This window comes from Malus sylvestris, chromosome 10 (genome assembly GCF_916048215.2).
Source record: "Malus sylvestris chromosome 10, drMalSylv7.2, whole genome shotgun sequence".
Taxonomy (NCBI): Eukaryota; Viridiplantae; Streptophyta; class Magnoliopsida; order Rosales; family Rosaceae; genus Malus; species Malus sylvestris.
Window position 1 is genome coordinate 31,285,099 of NC_062269.1, and position 17,744 is coordinate 31,302,842.

Below are 17,744 nucleotides of genomic sequence, written 5' to 3' on the forward strand. Positions count from 1 at the left end.
CGAAGCACGCCTATTTCACACTTTGATAGCCGTCTATTCAACTGGAGGCCTCTCTTTGAACACGTCTACTGTATGATATATGCTCTCTTATTGTCCAAATAATGGGACTTTGAAACGTGGAATCTAATTGTCAACATGAAAATTATTGGGAGAATTTGAGATAGAGAGTTTGTAAGTTGTAACTTTATCTACAAAAGGTGATATTATGAAAGAACGAGAATTGAACAAAAAAAACTTTTACTTGTTTTAAACTAAATTACTTGACTGTCAAATTTTTGTGTGATAATTTTGTTTACTTACAACTATATTCTCATCATTCGATGAATTATTTATTTTGGAGGTAGGACATGATCGAATTAAGGTAAAAGATGAACACAATTATCCTTTCATATATGTTAGGGGTAAATAAACTTTTTTTTACTCCTCAAACATTATTTAAACTACGTGAAAGTTCTAAGTTGAAATTCATCATTCCTTAAAATCGTGTGGTAGAAAAGAAATAATCTTTAGACATCATTTGTAACGAAAAAGAAATTGTTTCAAAAAAGGAAAACCAACTCTCACATGGATATTTTCGTTTTATATCAGTTTTGGCCACCAACTTGCATACGAATCTTTGCATAGGTATAACAGAATGCCAAGATTTCATAAGTGTGATAAATTTTGGCCTCTGTTTTGTGCCCTTCATGATCTTCTAATTTCATCAATGTTTATCTTGAAAGTAGGTGCTTTTTAAGGACCTCTTTCGGTTATTCTTATCACTTAAAAACAGATGGAAATAGCATGTTATGTCATTTTCTAAATAAAATGTTTAGGAATGTTGTTAATTGGGGACATAGATAAGTTGTGCAGAATATTTCTATGTATGCATATGACGTTTTTTCATTGACGAGGCAAGGGAATGAGGGATTCATCACGGTTTACCAACTTCTCCGTTAACATAAGGTTAGAGTTTTACTCATTTCTCTTGCAATATATTAGACTACGTTTAACGGAAGAAAAAAAAAAACTAGAGTTAAAAGGAAAACATTCTTCGATTTAATTATCCACCAATTTGCTTCAACTTTTCGTGAGAATAACTTAATTAATTTGAACGTGTTCTTTTACGTAGGTAAACACTCGATACCAAATGTAAACTTCTTCAACTCGAACTTTATGATTAAGATTTATTAACTTCGTGTCAATTCTAAGGGAGTTCAAATATATTACTACAAAAGGAGATGTGAGGCCTAGTACACCTATTCACTTTGAAATAGGCAACATTGTTTACTTTGAAAGAACAGGCAAAATTTATTCAAGTACAAAATTTTGTTTGATGTAATTGAGCCATCAATACTGTTCAGCTTGTACTATTTCGGATGCTCTAAGAATGGTCTGAGAATGAGTATCCCTCAGAACCGTTTGTGATGGCCATCTTTTTCAATCCGATCCATTTCACCTTTCTGGGATTGTCACTCTACCGTATCCTTGAAAGTTGATACTAAGTTCAAGATTTTTCTTCCATTATGTCCCCACTATCCATGCTCTTTACTTTATTTAGTAGTCAATTAAATTTTTTTTAGTAAAGGAATCATTTTTTTCACACTTTTCACACTTAATTAGAAAAAATCAATTTTTTTTTTCGAAATTTTTGTATTAGAATAAGTTCGGAACACTTCAAAAAAATTCGGATTGAAAATTTAGAATTTTCGGAATCTCTAGTAAATGCCTTCCAATTTCCGTTTCAATTTTTAAAAAATATTCAGATTTGGAATATTCAAGTTTGAATTCGAAAATTTTACTGTTAGAATTGGAAACACCATTCCAACTTGCACCACCATGCCTTACTGTGTTTGTCATTCATTTTGGAAAACGAAAAGGACAAAAAGAAAAACACCGATGCATGCCTATCAATCATATGATGCATCATACATATATAATCCTTCATTCTGTGTAATTACCCTTCATTAGAAGGGAAGTGATTTTCACACTTTTCATGCACCCATTTTTATTTATGTAATTAGATTAAATAATTCAAATGAAAATAACGAACATAATTAAACAAGATTGTGTGTTTATCATTTTTCTTAGCAGAATAAACACATATCTTTGATAGTTTGGAACTTCATTGCTAGATTAACATATGCCTCTACCAATATTCTTCTAATTCTTCTTTTTTTTTTTTTTTTTTGGGAAATACTATTTTATCCCGTCTCATGTGGTACCAAGAAGGGGATTAGTTTGCCACATGGGGAAAAAAAGGCTAAGTTATATTAAGTAGGGAGATTGCTAATATTCCAGTGTGCATGCAATATTAAAAAGTACAATATTTATTGAAGCAAGAAACCTTATGCAGAATTCATGTGTTAACATGCATTTGAAGTTATTGCTCGAACAAATTCAACATGATACTGATAAAAAAAGAAAAAGAAAGAACAAATCAATCTAATATAATTGTCACGTAAGAAGGTTTAGTGGAAGCATCCAATGATGGAGAGTAAATTGAAGATATTGGAAGTAAGAGACTTCAAATTGAGCAATATTATGTAAAATTGAGTGGACTTCCCACAAGAAGATTTGGATAATGGTCCATTAATTAGAGTTCTGTGATAAATTTGATCACACTTGAATAAGTTAGGTTTTGATTTTCCAAGGGTGGAGTAATTAGAGTTCTAAGACTTTGTTTTGGTGAACAAAGTTTGAAGAACTTAGTTTATCCTTATGTTTTTAAATTTCTTACTAGGCATGTAAAGAACACAAAGCTATTGGTTAAGTGCATCCACTATTGGATTGGTGAGGTGTTAAAGTTTGAATCTTCTCATCTCCAATTTATTTCTCCTTTAGCAACACTTGTTACTTTTCAATAGGCTATAAACAAGTCAAACCGAATCAAATAGTACTCAAGTTTAGCTTGTTTAATTTTTTTTTCGAAGTCGAACTAGATTTGGCTTGGATCTTACATAAGCGGAGCTCGAGCGAGCTTAAGAAATTCGAGCCCGATGAGCTCAAGTTATTTCAAGCTTTTTATAATAGTAAGTTGGTTTGAATTGTGTAAAAAAACTTTGCAATATCATGATAGGGTTTAGGCTTAAGAGTTGACTACCATATCAACATTTTTTAGTATAATGCCCCGTTGTAATTACTAATCACTAATCATGATATAACGTTCCGTAGTAATCATTAATCATGATATAGCGTTCCGTAGTAATCACTAATCATGATATAGTGTTTAGTAGTAAAAAAAGAAGTATATCACGATATATTATCATGCAGATTGTATTAATTGAATGAGATAGTGTTTAGTGTACATTACTATACGATAAGTGCGGTAAGTGTATAACATTTATCTTCCTTATAAGAAGTTTTAAAGTAGATACTAGCACTGAGAACAATGAATTCAATAATTAGACTTTGGTTTTGCTTATTTTGTTCTACGGTTTAGGGTTCTTTGAGCGGCAACTTGAAGTCCTATTCCCACTTAATCACATAGAAAGAAAGAATTATGTCAACACTATCATTTCTAGTTTTTTGTAATTGAGTAAGTTCAATTTGGGTCTCCAAATGCATAGTATACAAGAAATACCAAAAAAAGGTTCTTAAAAAAATTTAATTAGAGTTGAGAATATATATATATATATATATATATGTATATTTATTTATTATTACCTGTCAAGCTTGAATTATTGAGATGAGTTCAAGCCTAGACACGATCGGTACGAGCTGAACATAGCAATACTAAAGTTTGGCTTAATTCTTTTACGAGTTGAGCTTCAACGATCCAAATATGAGCCAAATCTAGTGTGACTCGAGCTTTTCAAGCCAATTTATACCCTTATTTTTTAATCTTTTTCTCACAAATATGATTTTAGTAATGTTTCTTATTTTATATTTATCTAGCCTCTTGACCTTCATTCATGCACCCCAATTAGCTTTTATAATTTTTCAATCTAAAAGAGATTTTTATTTTTTTTTCAATTATATTCTTGGGCTTTCTATTTTTTATTGTTTTATTTAAAATGGAAATATTAAAAAAAAAAAAACATGACGTAACGCGTTTGGGTGGGGAAGTGTATACAGTAGAATATGGCACAACATGCAGTTCCCTTCGACCGTAAGCACAGACCTCTTCATATGCCAATTAACTTCATTAGTTTATCAAATACACACGATATAAAATTTGTGCACTCCTCATAAGATATATTTCTTTTTAAATATATTATAGTAACAATAATAATTTTCTATCAAATAGGCATGATACGAAATAAATTTCTATTTGTGTGCATATTAGCGCACCTTCAAAGAGGCCGGTTAGTTCTACTGATTTAATTCACGCATTTTGTTATTGTTTGGAATGCGTGTACAAATGATTATATTAAATATATCTGTGGTTAGTGGCGGAGCCACTTGAGGATCAGGAAAGGCTCGGGCCGATCCTGAAGTTTCTTCATTTTGTAGCTATGTTTGTGTGTTTTTGGTTGGATACTCTGCATTCTTCGAGTTATGTGTATTTGCTTCCAACTAGCTCTATTAGATTTCTTTAATTGACTAAAAATAATGTGTTTAGCAGTAATATTGTTATGAAAATAAAGCCTTACATGAACTAACCTTCCTTAGTTAGTTCACCATTTTGTATGACAGAGTGTTGTTTTACAGTAAAACCACGAATATATGGAATAAAGGAAAAATTTATCTTGAAACAAAATTTTCATAGTTGCAGTTTTGCACCATGATTATTAATTTTTGTTCAACTTCAATGTAGAAACTTATAAAGAAGTCCGGTGATGATGATATAATTATCTCAATGTTAATTTTTTTCGTGACTCCATTACTTTCTTTTGATTAAATGTTTTCATTTGGCTACATAAGAGCAACTCCACTGTTGCTTATTGCCTTGGGGATAGGCAACCCCATCCAATCTCCCCCTCCTTAAAACACTCCAGCCCACTCAGGCAATTGGAGTCAAGGCGAGCCCGATGGAGAAGTCATATAATAATAGCCTATCCGAGCCCCTGCCTATGTGACATCATCATGACGTCAACCACAATTTAAATTATTAAAATAAAAAATAAAAAATAAAGAAATTAAAACAATATTATAAAAAACTAATTAAAAATATAAAAAATTATAATTTTTTTCTTCTATAAATACCTAATCATGTTCTTCCACTTTACACTACATTTCAATATTTTTAAATACTTTTAAACAATCTTTTATTATTATTCAAAATTAAAAATAAAGTTACCTTTTATTATTTTATAAAATAAAAAATACTAATATTTTAATACGAATTGTCTTGGTTATTTAATTTAAGGATGAAGATGCACTTGAACAGTTCATTGCTCAAGTTACCGTTTATTTAAGGGGATTGAATTACTTATTGCCTAGAGAGCCTTCCTAAAGTGCTCTAAAATGAACCTTCAAGTTTTCTCATATTAGTTATTTTGTTTTTGTTCAATTTCTTTTATATGGCTTAGAGATTCTTCCTAACCTCGATTTTTGGTCGCGCACTGTTCGTGCATCCCATATCTTTCTTATACTACTTATCCCATTCAGCTAGAAATGATAGCATTTTCCGTTTTTTATATATTAAACTAAATGACATTTGGAAATAAAAAAATAGAGGATACATATTCAATGAACCCAGCATGCGTGTCCATTTCCTTTGTGTGCTAAATTGACTGTGTGATGTCCTTTTCAGGGGAGCAGCCAGCAAGTAGTCACTGCCCATTAGATAGATACTTGGGAAGGCGGTGACCGGACCCCTGCTTTTATGCCAACTTTTTCTGGTGATGCCCACAGCATTAAGAGTAAACTAACAGTAAACTCATATTTTATTCCGTTCAAAGTCAAAATAAATTTTTATTCAAAGTTGTCAATAATAAATTAATAAAACGGCACGTCATTGTGTTATGTATACACTGAAAAACCGCCTCTTTCTATAGTGCTTACTACATGAAGGTTTCAAGCCCCTTCTCTATGTTTCCCTATAAATAGCCAAGAACCTAAAGCCAATTAACTCCCAAGAGCCCTCCTGCTGAAGCCATATCAACTTTGTTCTCGTTAAAATCCTATCATCCATCACCTCACCAATATTCCCCGATCGTCTTCTCTAGAATTCTTATCTTTCAACCCCTTCTCACTCTCTCTTTCCTCCCTCCGTTTAGACACATTAGATAAAACATATTGATAACAAGTGACAATGGTGTTTGTGACCAAATCAGCCAGTGAACACTTTTCTTATCCTAGAACCAGCACCAAAGTCTCCAAATTGTTTTCTGGGATTCCTCTGGTAGACCTCACAAAACCAGACTCCAAGCAGCTCATTGTCAATGCCTGTGAGGAGTATGGTTTCTTCAAGATCATCAACCATGGTGTTCCAATGGATTTCATCACAAGATTGGAATCTGAGGCCATCAAATTCTTCTCCCTCCCACTTTCTGAGAAGGAAAAGTCAGGGCCTCCTAATCCATTAGGATATGGGAACAAGCATATTGGGAAGAATGGTGATGTTGGTTGGGTTGAGTACCTCCTTCTCACAACCAATACAGAATCCATTTCCCAGAGGTTTCTATCGGTTTTTGGAAATAACGCAGAAGAGTTTTGGTATGTTATTCAATCTTCACTTGAATTTAATTCAAAAGTTTTGATCTTTTCTAACATGGAAATAATTTTTGTACACCCCTTTTTCCTCCTGGCACAACCCCATCTTTGTTATGGTACTTAGCAGAAACAAACGATGGTGTGCGGTAACCATTTTTCCTTTTAAATGATAAGCTCTTAATAAAATTTCTTTTATCTTATATTTTTCTTTTTTTATTGTTGGAATTGCAGTTCTGCTTTGAATGATTACGTATCAGCTGTGAAGAAAATGACCTGTGAGATTCTTGAGCTGATGTCTGAAGGATTGAAGATTCAACCAAGGAATGTGTTCAGTAAGCTTTTGATGGATGAACAGAGTGATTCTTGTTTCAGGCTCAATCACTACCCACCATGCCCAGAGCTTCAAGGTTTGAGCAGTGCCGGTGCCAGAAATGTGATTGGATTTGGAGAGCACACAGACCCACAAATCATTTCTGTGCTAAGATCCAACAATACATCTGGCCTCCAAATTTCTTTGAGAGATGGGAGTTGGATTTCAGTCCCACCTGATCAGAACTCCTTCTTTATCAATGTTGGTGACTCTTTACAGGTACTACTACGGTTATAGTAGATTCATTTGAAAAAATGATTTTCGCACATTTCTTGTCACTTTTAGAATGAGAAAAACGTGTGCGAAAGTCACTTCCTAATGCTTTCCTAATTCATTTCTTTGATTATTTTTTATTTTTCCTTTTGCTAACTGCTACTGTTTTAATAATAATTACAAAGATCACAATCAGTTCCTTTAGAGAAAGATTCCTATTTTTCTGTCAATTCCCTATTACCATGGATAAGATGTGAATACCATCCTTTATTTTTTTTTATTGGGTTCTTAATGATTGCTATTTGCTTTTCTGCCCATCACAAAAATATAAACCCTATGAGAAGTAACCCTGCTTTGTTCTACTTTTTGGGAAGGAGGGAAGTATTATCCTTAACTCATAGGGTTTTTGGTGAATTTGCAGGTTTTGACTAATGGGAGGTTTGAAAGTGTGAGGCACAGGGTTTTGGCAAATGGTTTAAAATCAAGACTGTCAATGATTTATTTTGGGGGACCACCCTTGAGTGAGAAAATAGCTCCATTGCAATCTGTCATGAATGGAGAGGAGGAAAGCATGTACAAGGAGTTTACATGGTTTGAGTACAAAAAATCTGCCTACAGCTCAAGACTTGCAGATAACAGGCTTGGACACTTTGAGAGAATTGCAGCCTCATAAAACACAGCACAACAGAGCAAATAAAACCCTAGTTCTTGTTAAAAGAATTAGGGTTTTTTCAATTTCAGTACTCAGGATTCAGGATAGGTTTAAGACCATAATTTTATCAAATTTTCCATAGATGGAATACTCTGTTCTATTCCCCCCCTGTTTTTCCCTTTTCTCCAATTGTATTCCCCTCCCTTTCTACCAAGTACTAATTCATGTAATTAGCTACCTTTCTTGTTAGATATACAAAATGTTCATCTTTTCTATGTGCTTACTCTTACTTTTTGTAGTTTTTTTCTTTTGAAAGAACCTCGACGGAACGAAATAACTTTTATTTATGATTTGAAAAGGACAACGTGAGAACGTAAAAAATTTTCCTAGACTATAATCATTACACATAACTTTTATTTTGGTGTAATTTTTAAACATGTGGAATGTGTATTTTTTTTGTTTGTGTTTACTATCATATTTTGTAGTTTTTATTAATAGAATTTCAACTAAACAATAGAGTTTCTCATTATTCAAAAAAGACATTATTTGAAAAAGACAACATAAAACTTGGTCAATCATCAACCATGAAAGGTATTTTTTATGTTTATTTTTTTCCGTAGTTTTTAAATCCATGGAAATAGGTGGATTGCGGATCAGCACGTCCCCACAGGAGATTAGTTCATCTTCATCTACAACTGTCTATCATAAAGGTTTTAGTACTCTTTCAATTTATCGTACAAAGTTATTTTCTCACTTCCTTCCCCTCTCTTTCAACTCCCTAATAATCAGGTCAATTGCAAAATCATGGCCTTGTGGAGCACACAAAATCATGACTAATTGTTACCGAAAACAAAAATCCATGACTAATCATTCATTAGTCTAATAAATAAGAATTCGATAATTATCATGTGTGAAAGAGCGGTATTTTAGAACCTATATATATATACTCTTATACTGTTTACTTGCCATATATAATTTAAAACTATTGTGATCAAGGTTCTAAAAGACGCTAGGCGTTAGTTGGGCGGTGGGATAGATGGGTGGAGGCGGACGCTTAGGCAGACTAGACGGATTTAAGTAAATCAATTATATTTTGTGTAAATAAGTGTATGTTTGTACTTAAAATATATATAATTTCATCATAAACTACAAAATAGAATGACATATATATTATGAAATATGGGCATGGGGAACACACATATAATGTGTAATCATTTAAGTATTCAACAAGTCCCTTACAATTTTTTTTTTAATCGGGACGGTTGCTAGCCGCCTAGCACCTAGACGGAACCTAGACGGCACTGGACAGAGATTTTTAAAATAGTGATAGTGATTAATATTACATATATATACTAAGAATCGTTTTTAATTACATTAGATGATTTCTTTTCTTGCTTGTGAGAAGTTGCAGATATCATCTCATGCTATACTATATAGACACCTCTTGTACCATCTCTGTGTCTTCATACGACAGGAGGTGTCATAATTTTCGACACCTGCATGCACCTACAATTTGATGACTCTTATACTAGGTTACCCATATTTATGACACCTCCAGCTTGTGACTAACCTAGACAACCATTATCCATTGAACTACACGAACTCTTAGTTGTTAGAGTTTCCTCTGTCATTGATGGTAGCTAGATAGGATTGTTATAACTCATCTCCTATAAATGGCTTCTACCAGATAGGAGTTTTTATTTGTATTCTTGTAAAGTATTTTTAAGTGTTTTTATCTCTACTTTTGTAGATGGTAAAAATTTCCCGGCAACGGCACCAATTTCTTGATAGGAATTTTTACCACCTGCAAAAGTAGAGATAAAAATACTTAAAAATACTTGCAATAATAGAGATAAAAATTCCGATCAGGTAAGGGATTTTATTTATTTATTATGAGACTAAGGAGAGGGAATAATTTTTTTTTTTTTACTTTTTAAGTTGGACACAGTTGGTCGAAGACCTATCTATTCGGACGTTCCACCGCTTGCAAAGGACATGCCCATTGTCCTGACTAATTGATCAAACCTCCATATGAGCTACGGTTGTAATTAAATCTAGACAGTCACACTATTATAGTTTTGTTTTCATTTTTGGGTAGGCTACAATATTACAACATTATTTATAAGGTACTAAGCCAAGTTTTATATTTGGGCCCGATAGTGGCAAGTCCAGAAAATGAAAATCTATCAAAATATCCGTGGAGCTAAACTCTCCTAGTTCTATTATTCCTTGGTATTTGCGTGTTGATTGGAGCAATTGCTTTTGGCAGATTAGGCATATGCATGTTTTTGTTTTCCATATTTTTCGCAAGGGCAACTTTGTAGCTGATTTCTTAGCTAACTTTAGTGTAGATCATGATGCATATATATTACTGGCAGTCCAACGTTCCTTCATGTGAAACGTCTGCTTATATTCATGATCTTTTTGCTTCATAGATGATTTTTATCATATGTTTTCTTTGTTAAAAAAAAAACAAAAAAAAAACCCCAAAATCTACCCAAACTGGCCCCTTTTAGTTCACATTTTCTAAGATGCCGAATAAAAATTACCGTTTCGAGTAATTTATTATCATCACGAATAAGTAGAAGACTCACTCAGTCCATCTCAATTTGGATAACCACAAAAAAAAAAAAAAAAAATTGTTGATAGTTTTATCGAGGACAAGAGAGGAAAGTAACTGGTAGGCCCTTCCTGAAAGATGGTACCATCCCAAAAAATGTACTCTGAGTCGTTGGAACATGCATATATCCGTAACGGTTGCACATAAATCCGGCTTCTAAGTTATAATTCATTCGCATCATATATGCACAACATCCGTTATCCACCACTGAGTCCTAACAATGCAATTGATCAACAAAGAGGATGCGAAAATTTTAAGCTCTATCTTGTTATAATAAATTAGACGGATCATAAACACGATGTGCATGTAATTGTAAGGTGATATATGTAGTGGACAGTTTGTAGGTCTCAAAAGTATAGAATGCCTAATTACTAGAGCAACCGCAAATTTACAACTCGTTTATTGACATTATTTTTATGAAACAAAAATATAGTAGTCATTTCCTACATAATGATTAATATTGATTCTCTCCTACAAAAAAAATATTGTATTATGTTTTCAAAGTGTAGTTGATCCAGACTAGACGAGATCTAGTTTTAATGTGTGGTTTGAATCAACCCTAAAATTCATACATAATAGACATCTCAAATGAGTTTTGTGATTACCATAATGAGCAGGGTTCTGAACTAGATCAAGAGATGGATTATAGATATCAAGGTACACAAGTCTAGCATGTGGAAGCCTCTTATTGAAAGAGTGCATTTGTGTGGAGAGTTTGGAGTTGAAGAGCTTTGTTGCATTGTTGACAGACTCTGAACATTCTCTATGTATTCCCCCACCCAAAGCCCTCTGAAATGGCACACATCCTAGTACAACATACGCATTACTTCAATCTTGCTCCGAGTTGTTAAAGCTCCTGAACCTTTTCATTCAATTCCAACCCCATTAAAACTTTCGAACAAAAAAAGGAGAAGAAGAAACATATGATTCAAAACAGCCTCATCTTAAATTCCCACTTGTTAGTTAAGCTTCAAGGACAAGCTCTAGGGTTGTAATTCGTATTAGTATGTATACATAATTTCGTGTTTATAACCCGACATGCTTGATTAAAATTTTCAAGCGACTCGACATTAACTCAATCCCTTTATATTTGTGTCAGATTGACAAACACAATAAATAAATGTTACCTGCAAGAAACCTATAGCTGATTTTAGATCTTTTTTTTTTGGTCAACTGGGATTTTCAATATAACAGCCAAAAAGGCAAAATAAAAGAACGACGGAGCAATGATTCGTTAAACAGCAGGCTCCCTCACGAGTCCTGTAACACCGAAGCATCACTAATCTAGCCACAAGTGATAGAATATGAGTATGAAAGTGACATTGTGTCTGGTTGTAGTGTATGAATTGATATGGAAAAGTCTAAATTAACAGGCTGTAAGTAATCCTAATTCTTGTAGGATTGAGAGTACTTATGAGGGTTTGAGTATTTGTGACTTGAACATGGATTGGGATTGTGTTTATACATATGGAATGGATAGTTGAGTCCTATACTGATTCTAATAGGAGAACAGTAAGGATTATAGTGAATATATAAACACTAGCCACTGCTCTTGTAATACACGGCTCATATTGATCTTAGACCTATTCTCAGAGAGCATACTGGTTATTGTCAAAGAGGAGAAGGTTAATTGTTTATAGGTTGATATGGCTTCATCGTCTTCATCAGCTGCTGCAGGTATGTTTCTTGTGTTCTGTCTTCATTAACCCTAATTGCTCTTCTTGTTCTCGTGGCTTAATGGCATGTCTATGATCTTTGGTTCATAGTGATTACTTACATATGGTATCAGAGCCATGGGTGGTTATAGCTGTTAAGACGGAATGTTTTGATCAAGAACTTAAGAGATTGGGTGTGCATTGAGAACTATCGAAACCCAAACCAAGAAAACATCACTTTAAAACCTTGCTGATTCTAATTTGAAGAACGACATCATCTTTGGTTTTAGTATAATAAACGACGTCGGTTTTTAAACTAGCCGATAACTCCCTATAATTTAAAAGTGAAAGATGACCGTTAGCGTTAGCCCCCATTTGGGTCTTCTCCATGGTTCCTCACACATCATCGCGATTCTTGCGATTGAACACAACAATCAATCACCTTTTGCTAACACACCAAAACTTGTTGTCGATGCTGCAGGGGTATGTATATTGATTTGAATTGATCTGTTGTTTGATGAGATTTTCCTTCTACAGTTTAAAATAATTCTAGGGTTAGAAAGCAAGATTAAAGGATTGTGGAATTTAGGAACACGATTATGAATTGTTGAAACTTGCTTAATGTTTTCATACTCTATGATTGCTTCCGCTGCTATTGATGGATTGTATTAGAAAAATCTATACGATTGTGTAATCTGAGCTGCTGCAGAAAGTCGCATACATGTGCTGCAGAGTTCATTGGCATCCCTTTTTGAACATGGACTTATCTGCAGAAAGCACAATGAGTTCTATATGGGGGCGTTTGTTTGCCCTCACTAAGTGGGACTGGACTGGACTGGACTAGCTATTAGTCCAATACCGTGTTTGTTCCATGCTGGGACTTGTTAGAGTATAGTGTTTTAACATTGTGACACTTGTCACAATCTTACAATAGTTTTTTTTTTTTTTTTTTTGGAGAACCTCGACGGTACGAGGGAATTTTATTGATAGGAAAAAAGAAGTTACACCTAGATAGGGGGGGACATAAACCTAACCCCTCATAGAACAAGAGAAAAGAAATACAAAAGAAAAAGGGGGGGACATGCACCTTACCCCTTTTGAGAAAGGAAATGCCGGAAAAAGAGGGGGGGACATAGACCGTACCCCTCTTGGAAAAGAAAATACAAGGAAAAGACTAGGTGGACATAAGCCCAAACCCCTCTATAAACCTTAAAAGGTAATAACCTGCAAGACAAGCTGCAAAACAAAAGGGAATACAAAAAGGTTAGGAAAAGAAAGGAGAAGACACATCAAGAAGAGGAGACAAACCTGTAGGTTGGCATGCCCAAGAAATCTGAGTGCAGAGGAGGGAGGATTTTAATCGAAGGAGTGGAATGCCAGACAAGTGAAGATGATAGAAGCCCTAAATTGGCCAATTTGTCAGCAACAACATTCCCTTCTCGAAAAATATGAGAGCAACGAAAAACCATGTTCTGCAAATGGAGAGTACAATTGTTCCAGCGTGTCTGGAGCGACCAAGGGGGAGAGAAAGATCCAGAAGCAAAACATGATATTACACTCGAAGAGTCACTTTCAAGCCATAAATTTTGCCAGCCCCGCGTGTGGGCCAATTCGACAGTAAGGATGACAGCATGGAGCTCCGCATAGAAAGAAGTACGATGGCCCAAGCTTAGGGAGAAACCACCAAGAAAATAACAGCTATTACAATGTCTTGTGCGATTGGTAGTACTAGCTCCAAGGATCTGTGGTTTAGGTTAAAGGAACAATTCTCCACTGTATCTAGGACTAGCATTTTTCAGATGAAATCCAATTTGCAAACCATTAAAAAGGGGTCCGATTCGATTTCTCAATATCTTCATCGCATTAAGGAAGCTCGAGACTATTTGTCTGCTGCTGGGGTATATTTTGCGGATGAAGACATTGTTATTCTTGCTTTGAATGGTTTACCTGCTGAGTATAACACTTTCAGGTGTGTTATCAGAGGGTGTGAAAGTGTGATTTCACTGAAAGATTTTCGGTCACAGTTACTTGCAGAGGAAATCATTGTTGACAATTCAGTTCATAATCCTCTTATGACAGCTATGGTTGCTAATACAGGTTCCACTTACACAAAAGGGGCTTCGTTTCAGTCTCAGGGTTTCTCTCCTCATCCTGGTCAATCTCCGGTAGCCACTGGAGGTTTTAAACCCTATAATGGGAGCAAGAACAAGGGTAAATGTCGTTTCAATCAGGGCTCGCGGTTTTATAATTCGAGACCCGTGTTTTCTCCTATGGCACATATGCTTCCCACCTCTAATCCTGGAGTTCTTGGTCCATCTCCTGGTCAACAGTTTGGTCGTCCTTCTGCACCTATGCTTCACATTTGTCAGTTGTGCAATTCTGAGGGGCATACTGCCCCATACTGTGGAGCCTCTTCACATGAGAAAACAAAATGTCACATCTGTGGTCGAAGTAATCATACCACTTGGTATTGCTTCTATAATGATAAGGGTCCAAACTACATGGGAATGCATAACCCTTCTTCCGTTTCTCCACAGTCCTCATATGTTATGCAACCACAGCCTGTTCAGTACAATTCATATCAAGCTCCTCCTCAGCCTTACTCATTCACACCTTCTCAGTTTCATGCATAGCAACCCCCTATGCAAGCCATGCACACAGTGCTCAATTCTGCACCTCAGTCATCAAGTTCTTCAGGTCCTTCTCAAGTGTGGCTCACGGACTCTGGTGCCACCAATCATATGACCGCTGATTTGACTAATCTGTCCCTGGCCTCACCATATCCAACAAATGAAACAATTCACACTGCAAATGGGGAAGGTTTGAAAGTATCTCATGTTGGTCATTCTACTATTCATACATCAGTTTCTCCAATCAAATTGAACTCTGTGCTCTGTGTTCCTCAATTAACTCAGAACCTGTTATCAGTACATCGAATTTGCCTTGACAATAATTGCTGGCTTATATTTGATGCTTTTTGTTTTTGGATTCAGGACAAAACCACAGGGAGGATTCTCTACAGAGGCTTGTGCAGTAATGGGCTGTATCCTATCCACTCTTTGTCCACTTCCAATTTCCAGAAGAATAATCAAGCTAAGGCCTTTCTTGGACAACTTGTTCAATCTGATCTGTGGCACCATAGGTTAGGTCATCCAACCAATAATGTTGTCTGTCTGATGTTGCATAAAGCTAATGTACATGTTCCCAAAACCTCATTACCTATGCTATGTCATACCTGTCTAGAAGGCAAATTTAGCAAGCTACCTTTTCCAAAGCATGTCAATAAGTCGGTCATTCCTTTTGAAACTATTCATACAGATTTGTGGGGTCCTGCACCATGTATATCAGTGGATGGTTATAGATATTACACCATCTTTATAGATGAATGTACCAGATATTGCTGGATTTTCCCCTTAATAAACAAGTCTGATTTGTTCTCTACATTTGTTGTTTTTCATTCCTTTGTTGTTACTCAGTTTTCTGCCACAATTAAAATTCTTCAATCTGATGGGGGGGGGGGAGAGTATACCAGCCTCAAATTGAAACATTTTCTTCTTGACAAAGGAATTTCACATCAATTATCTTGTCCCTATACCCCTGAACAAAATGGGGTAGCTGAGAGGAAGCATATACATATCATTGACACCACTATCACACTACTACAAACAGCCAAGTTGCCACATCAGTTCTGGTCTTATGCCTGTCAAACAACCACCTATCTCATCAATAGAATGCCTACTGCTGTACTTCATAACAAATCTCCTTTTGAGATCCTATTTGGGACATATCCAATGCTTACACATCTTCGAATTTTTGGATGTGCTTGTTTTCCCCTCCTCAAACCCTATAATAGTACCAAATTACAAGCAAAAACCACAAAGTGTGTGTTTCTTGGGTATGCCACAAAATATAAAGGTTATCTGTGCTATCATGTGTCTACAAAGAAAGTGTTTGTTTCTAGGCATGTTATCTTTGATGAACAACATTTTCCCTACACAGATTTATTGACTGCATCTTCCAACACAGTTTCACCTGCACATAGAGTTGTCTGTCCATCTCCTAGTTTCAATTGTCATGTACCTGTAGTTACTTCAGAAAATAGAATTGTCTCATTTATCCCAGCATCACCTCATCAACCTTCTGCCTTGGATTTACCTGAAGTCTCTCCAAGTTCTCAGTCCATTACTGCTCCAATCCACGTCTCTTCTCATATCCCTATGGTACCTGACATCAGTTCCAATTCTGCATCAGAAATACCTGGTTTTAATCCTGATACTCTACCAGTAGTTTTGCCCATTCCTCCACTTAATTTGCATCCTATGCAAACCCGAAGCAAAAGTGGGATTTTTAAAAAGAAGGCTCTCTTAGCCAGTGTTCAGGATTCTGGGGGAACTGATCTCTCCTTGGTTGAACCAGCTAGTTATAAGTCTGCCATCAAAGTACCTGTGTGGTTAGCAGCCATGAAAGAAGAAGTTAATGCTTTACATGCTCAAGGCACTTGGAGTCTAGTTCACTTACTAGCACACAAGAACCTGGTTGGATGTAAATGGATTTTCAAGATTAAGAGACACTTAGATGGGTCTATTGCCAGACACAAAGCCCGATTAGTTGCTAAGGGCTTCAGTCAAGAACCTGGATTGGATTATGGGGAGACTTTTAGCCCTGTAGTGAAACCTACTACAGTATGGTTAGTTCTTGCTCTTGCTGCTCAGTTTAATTGGTCTCTTCGTCAGTTGGATGTGAAAAATGCATTCTTGCATGGACTTCTACAAGAGGAGGTCTACATGTCTCAACCTCTAGGTTTTGAAGATCCAAATCATCCTTCTTTCGTGTGTAAGCTGCATAAATCTCTCTATGGTCTCAAGCAGTTTCTTCCTTCTTTGGGATTTGAGACCACATATTCTGACTCATCTCTGTTTGTTAAGCATGTTGGTCATGAAATTGTGGTGTTGCTTCTCTATGTGGATGACATCATTATAACTGGCAATGCTTCTGGGGCAATTACACAGGTTATTAGTGCTCTCACCACTGAGTTTGATATCAAGGACTTAGGCTTACTCCACTATTTCTTAGGGATTCAAATCACTAAGACTGCAAATGGTTTGTTCCTGTCACAAACCAAATATGTTGAGGATTTGTTGGTTAAATCTGAAATGATTGATGCCAAACCGTGTGATACCCCGTGTCTTCCTTACAACAGGTTACTCAAGGAGGATGGGGAACCCTATTCCAATCCTACATTGTATCGAAGTCTTGTAGGAGCTCTTCAATACTTGACTTTCACACGGCCCGACATTGCTTTTTCTGTGCACCAAGTGTGTCAGTTCATGCAGAATCCAATGGTGTATCATTTTACTGCAGTTAAACGCATATTACGATATTTGAAGGGCACAATGCAGTGTGGTATATCATATACTACATGAGATTTGCAGTTGAAGGCTTTTAGTGATGCTGATCGGGCAGGGGACCCTAATGACAGGAGATCTACTACTGGTTTGGTGGTCTTTTTGGGTAATAATCCGATTTCCTGGTCCTCTAAAAAGCAACAAACTGTTTCTCGATCCTCAACCGAAGCTGAATACCGAGCTTTATCGTTTACATCCGCTGAGTTGGATTGGATCAAACAGTTGTTAGTTTTTCTGCACATTCCCTTAC

General features: G+C 35.6%; 1 protein-coding gene across 1 annotated transcript; it reads left to right on the forward strand.

Annotated features, from left to right (window-relative positions):
* Positions 1-5,954: 5,954 nt before the first annotated feature.
* LOC126587457 (gibberellin 2-beta-dioxygenase 1-like) lies at positions 5,955-8,089 on the forward strand. The gene is made up of 3 exons (XM_050252533.1): positions 5,955-6,582; positions 6,811-7,168; positions 7,584-8,089. Exons 1-3 carry the CDS (start codon positions 6,179-6,181, stop codon positions 7,833-7,835), a joined length of 1,014 nt encoding a protein of 337 aa, XP_050108490.1. The 5' UTR covers positions 5,955-6,178; the 3' UTR covers positions 7,836-8,089.
* Positions 8,090-17,744: the final 9,655 nt, after the last annotated feature.

What these genes read in the sequence shown, in the direction of transcription:
- LOC126587457 (XM_050252533.1), top strand. Translation starts at nt 6,179, where the DNA reads ATGGTGTTTGTGACCAAATCAGCCAGTGAACACTTTTCTTATCCTAGA. An exon ending in AATAACGCAGAAGAGTTTTG is followed by an intron (nt 6,583 to 6,810) that starts GTATGTTATTCA and finishes TTGGAATTGCAG; the next exon opens with TTCTGCTTTGAATGATTACG. An exon ending in ATGTTGGTGACTCTTTACAG is followed by an intron (nt 7,169 to 7,583) that starts GTACTACTACGG and finishes GTGAATTTGCAG; the next exon opens with GTTTTGACTAATGGGAGGTT.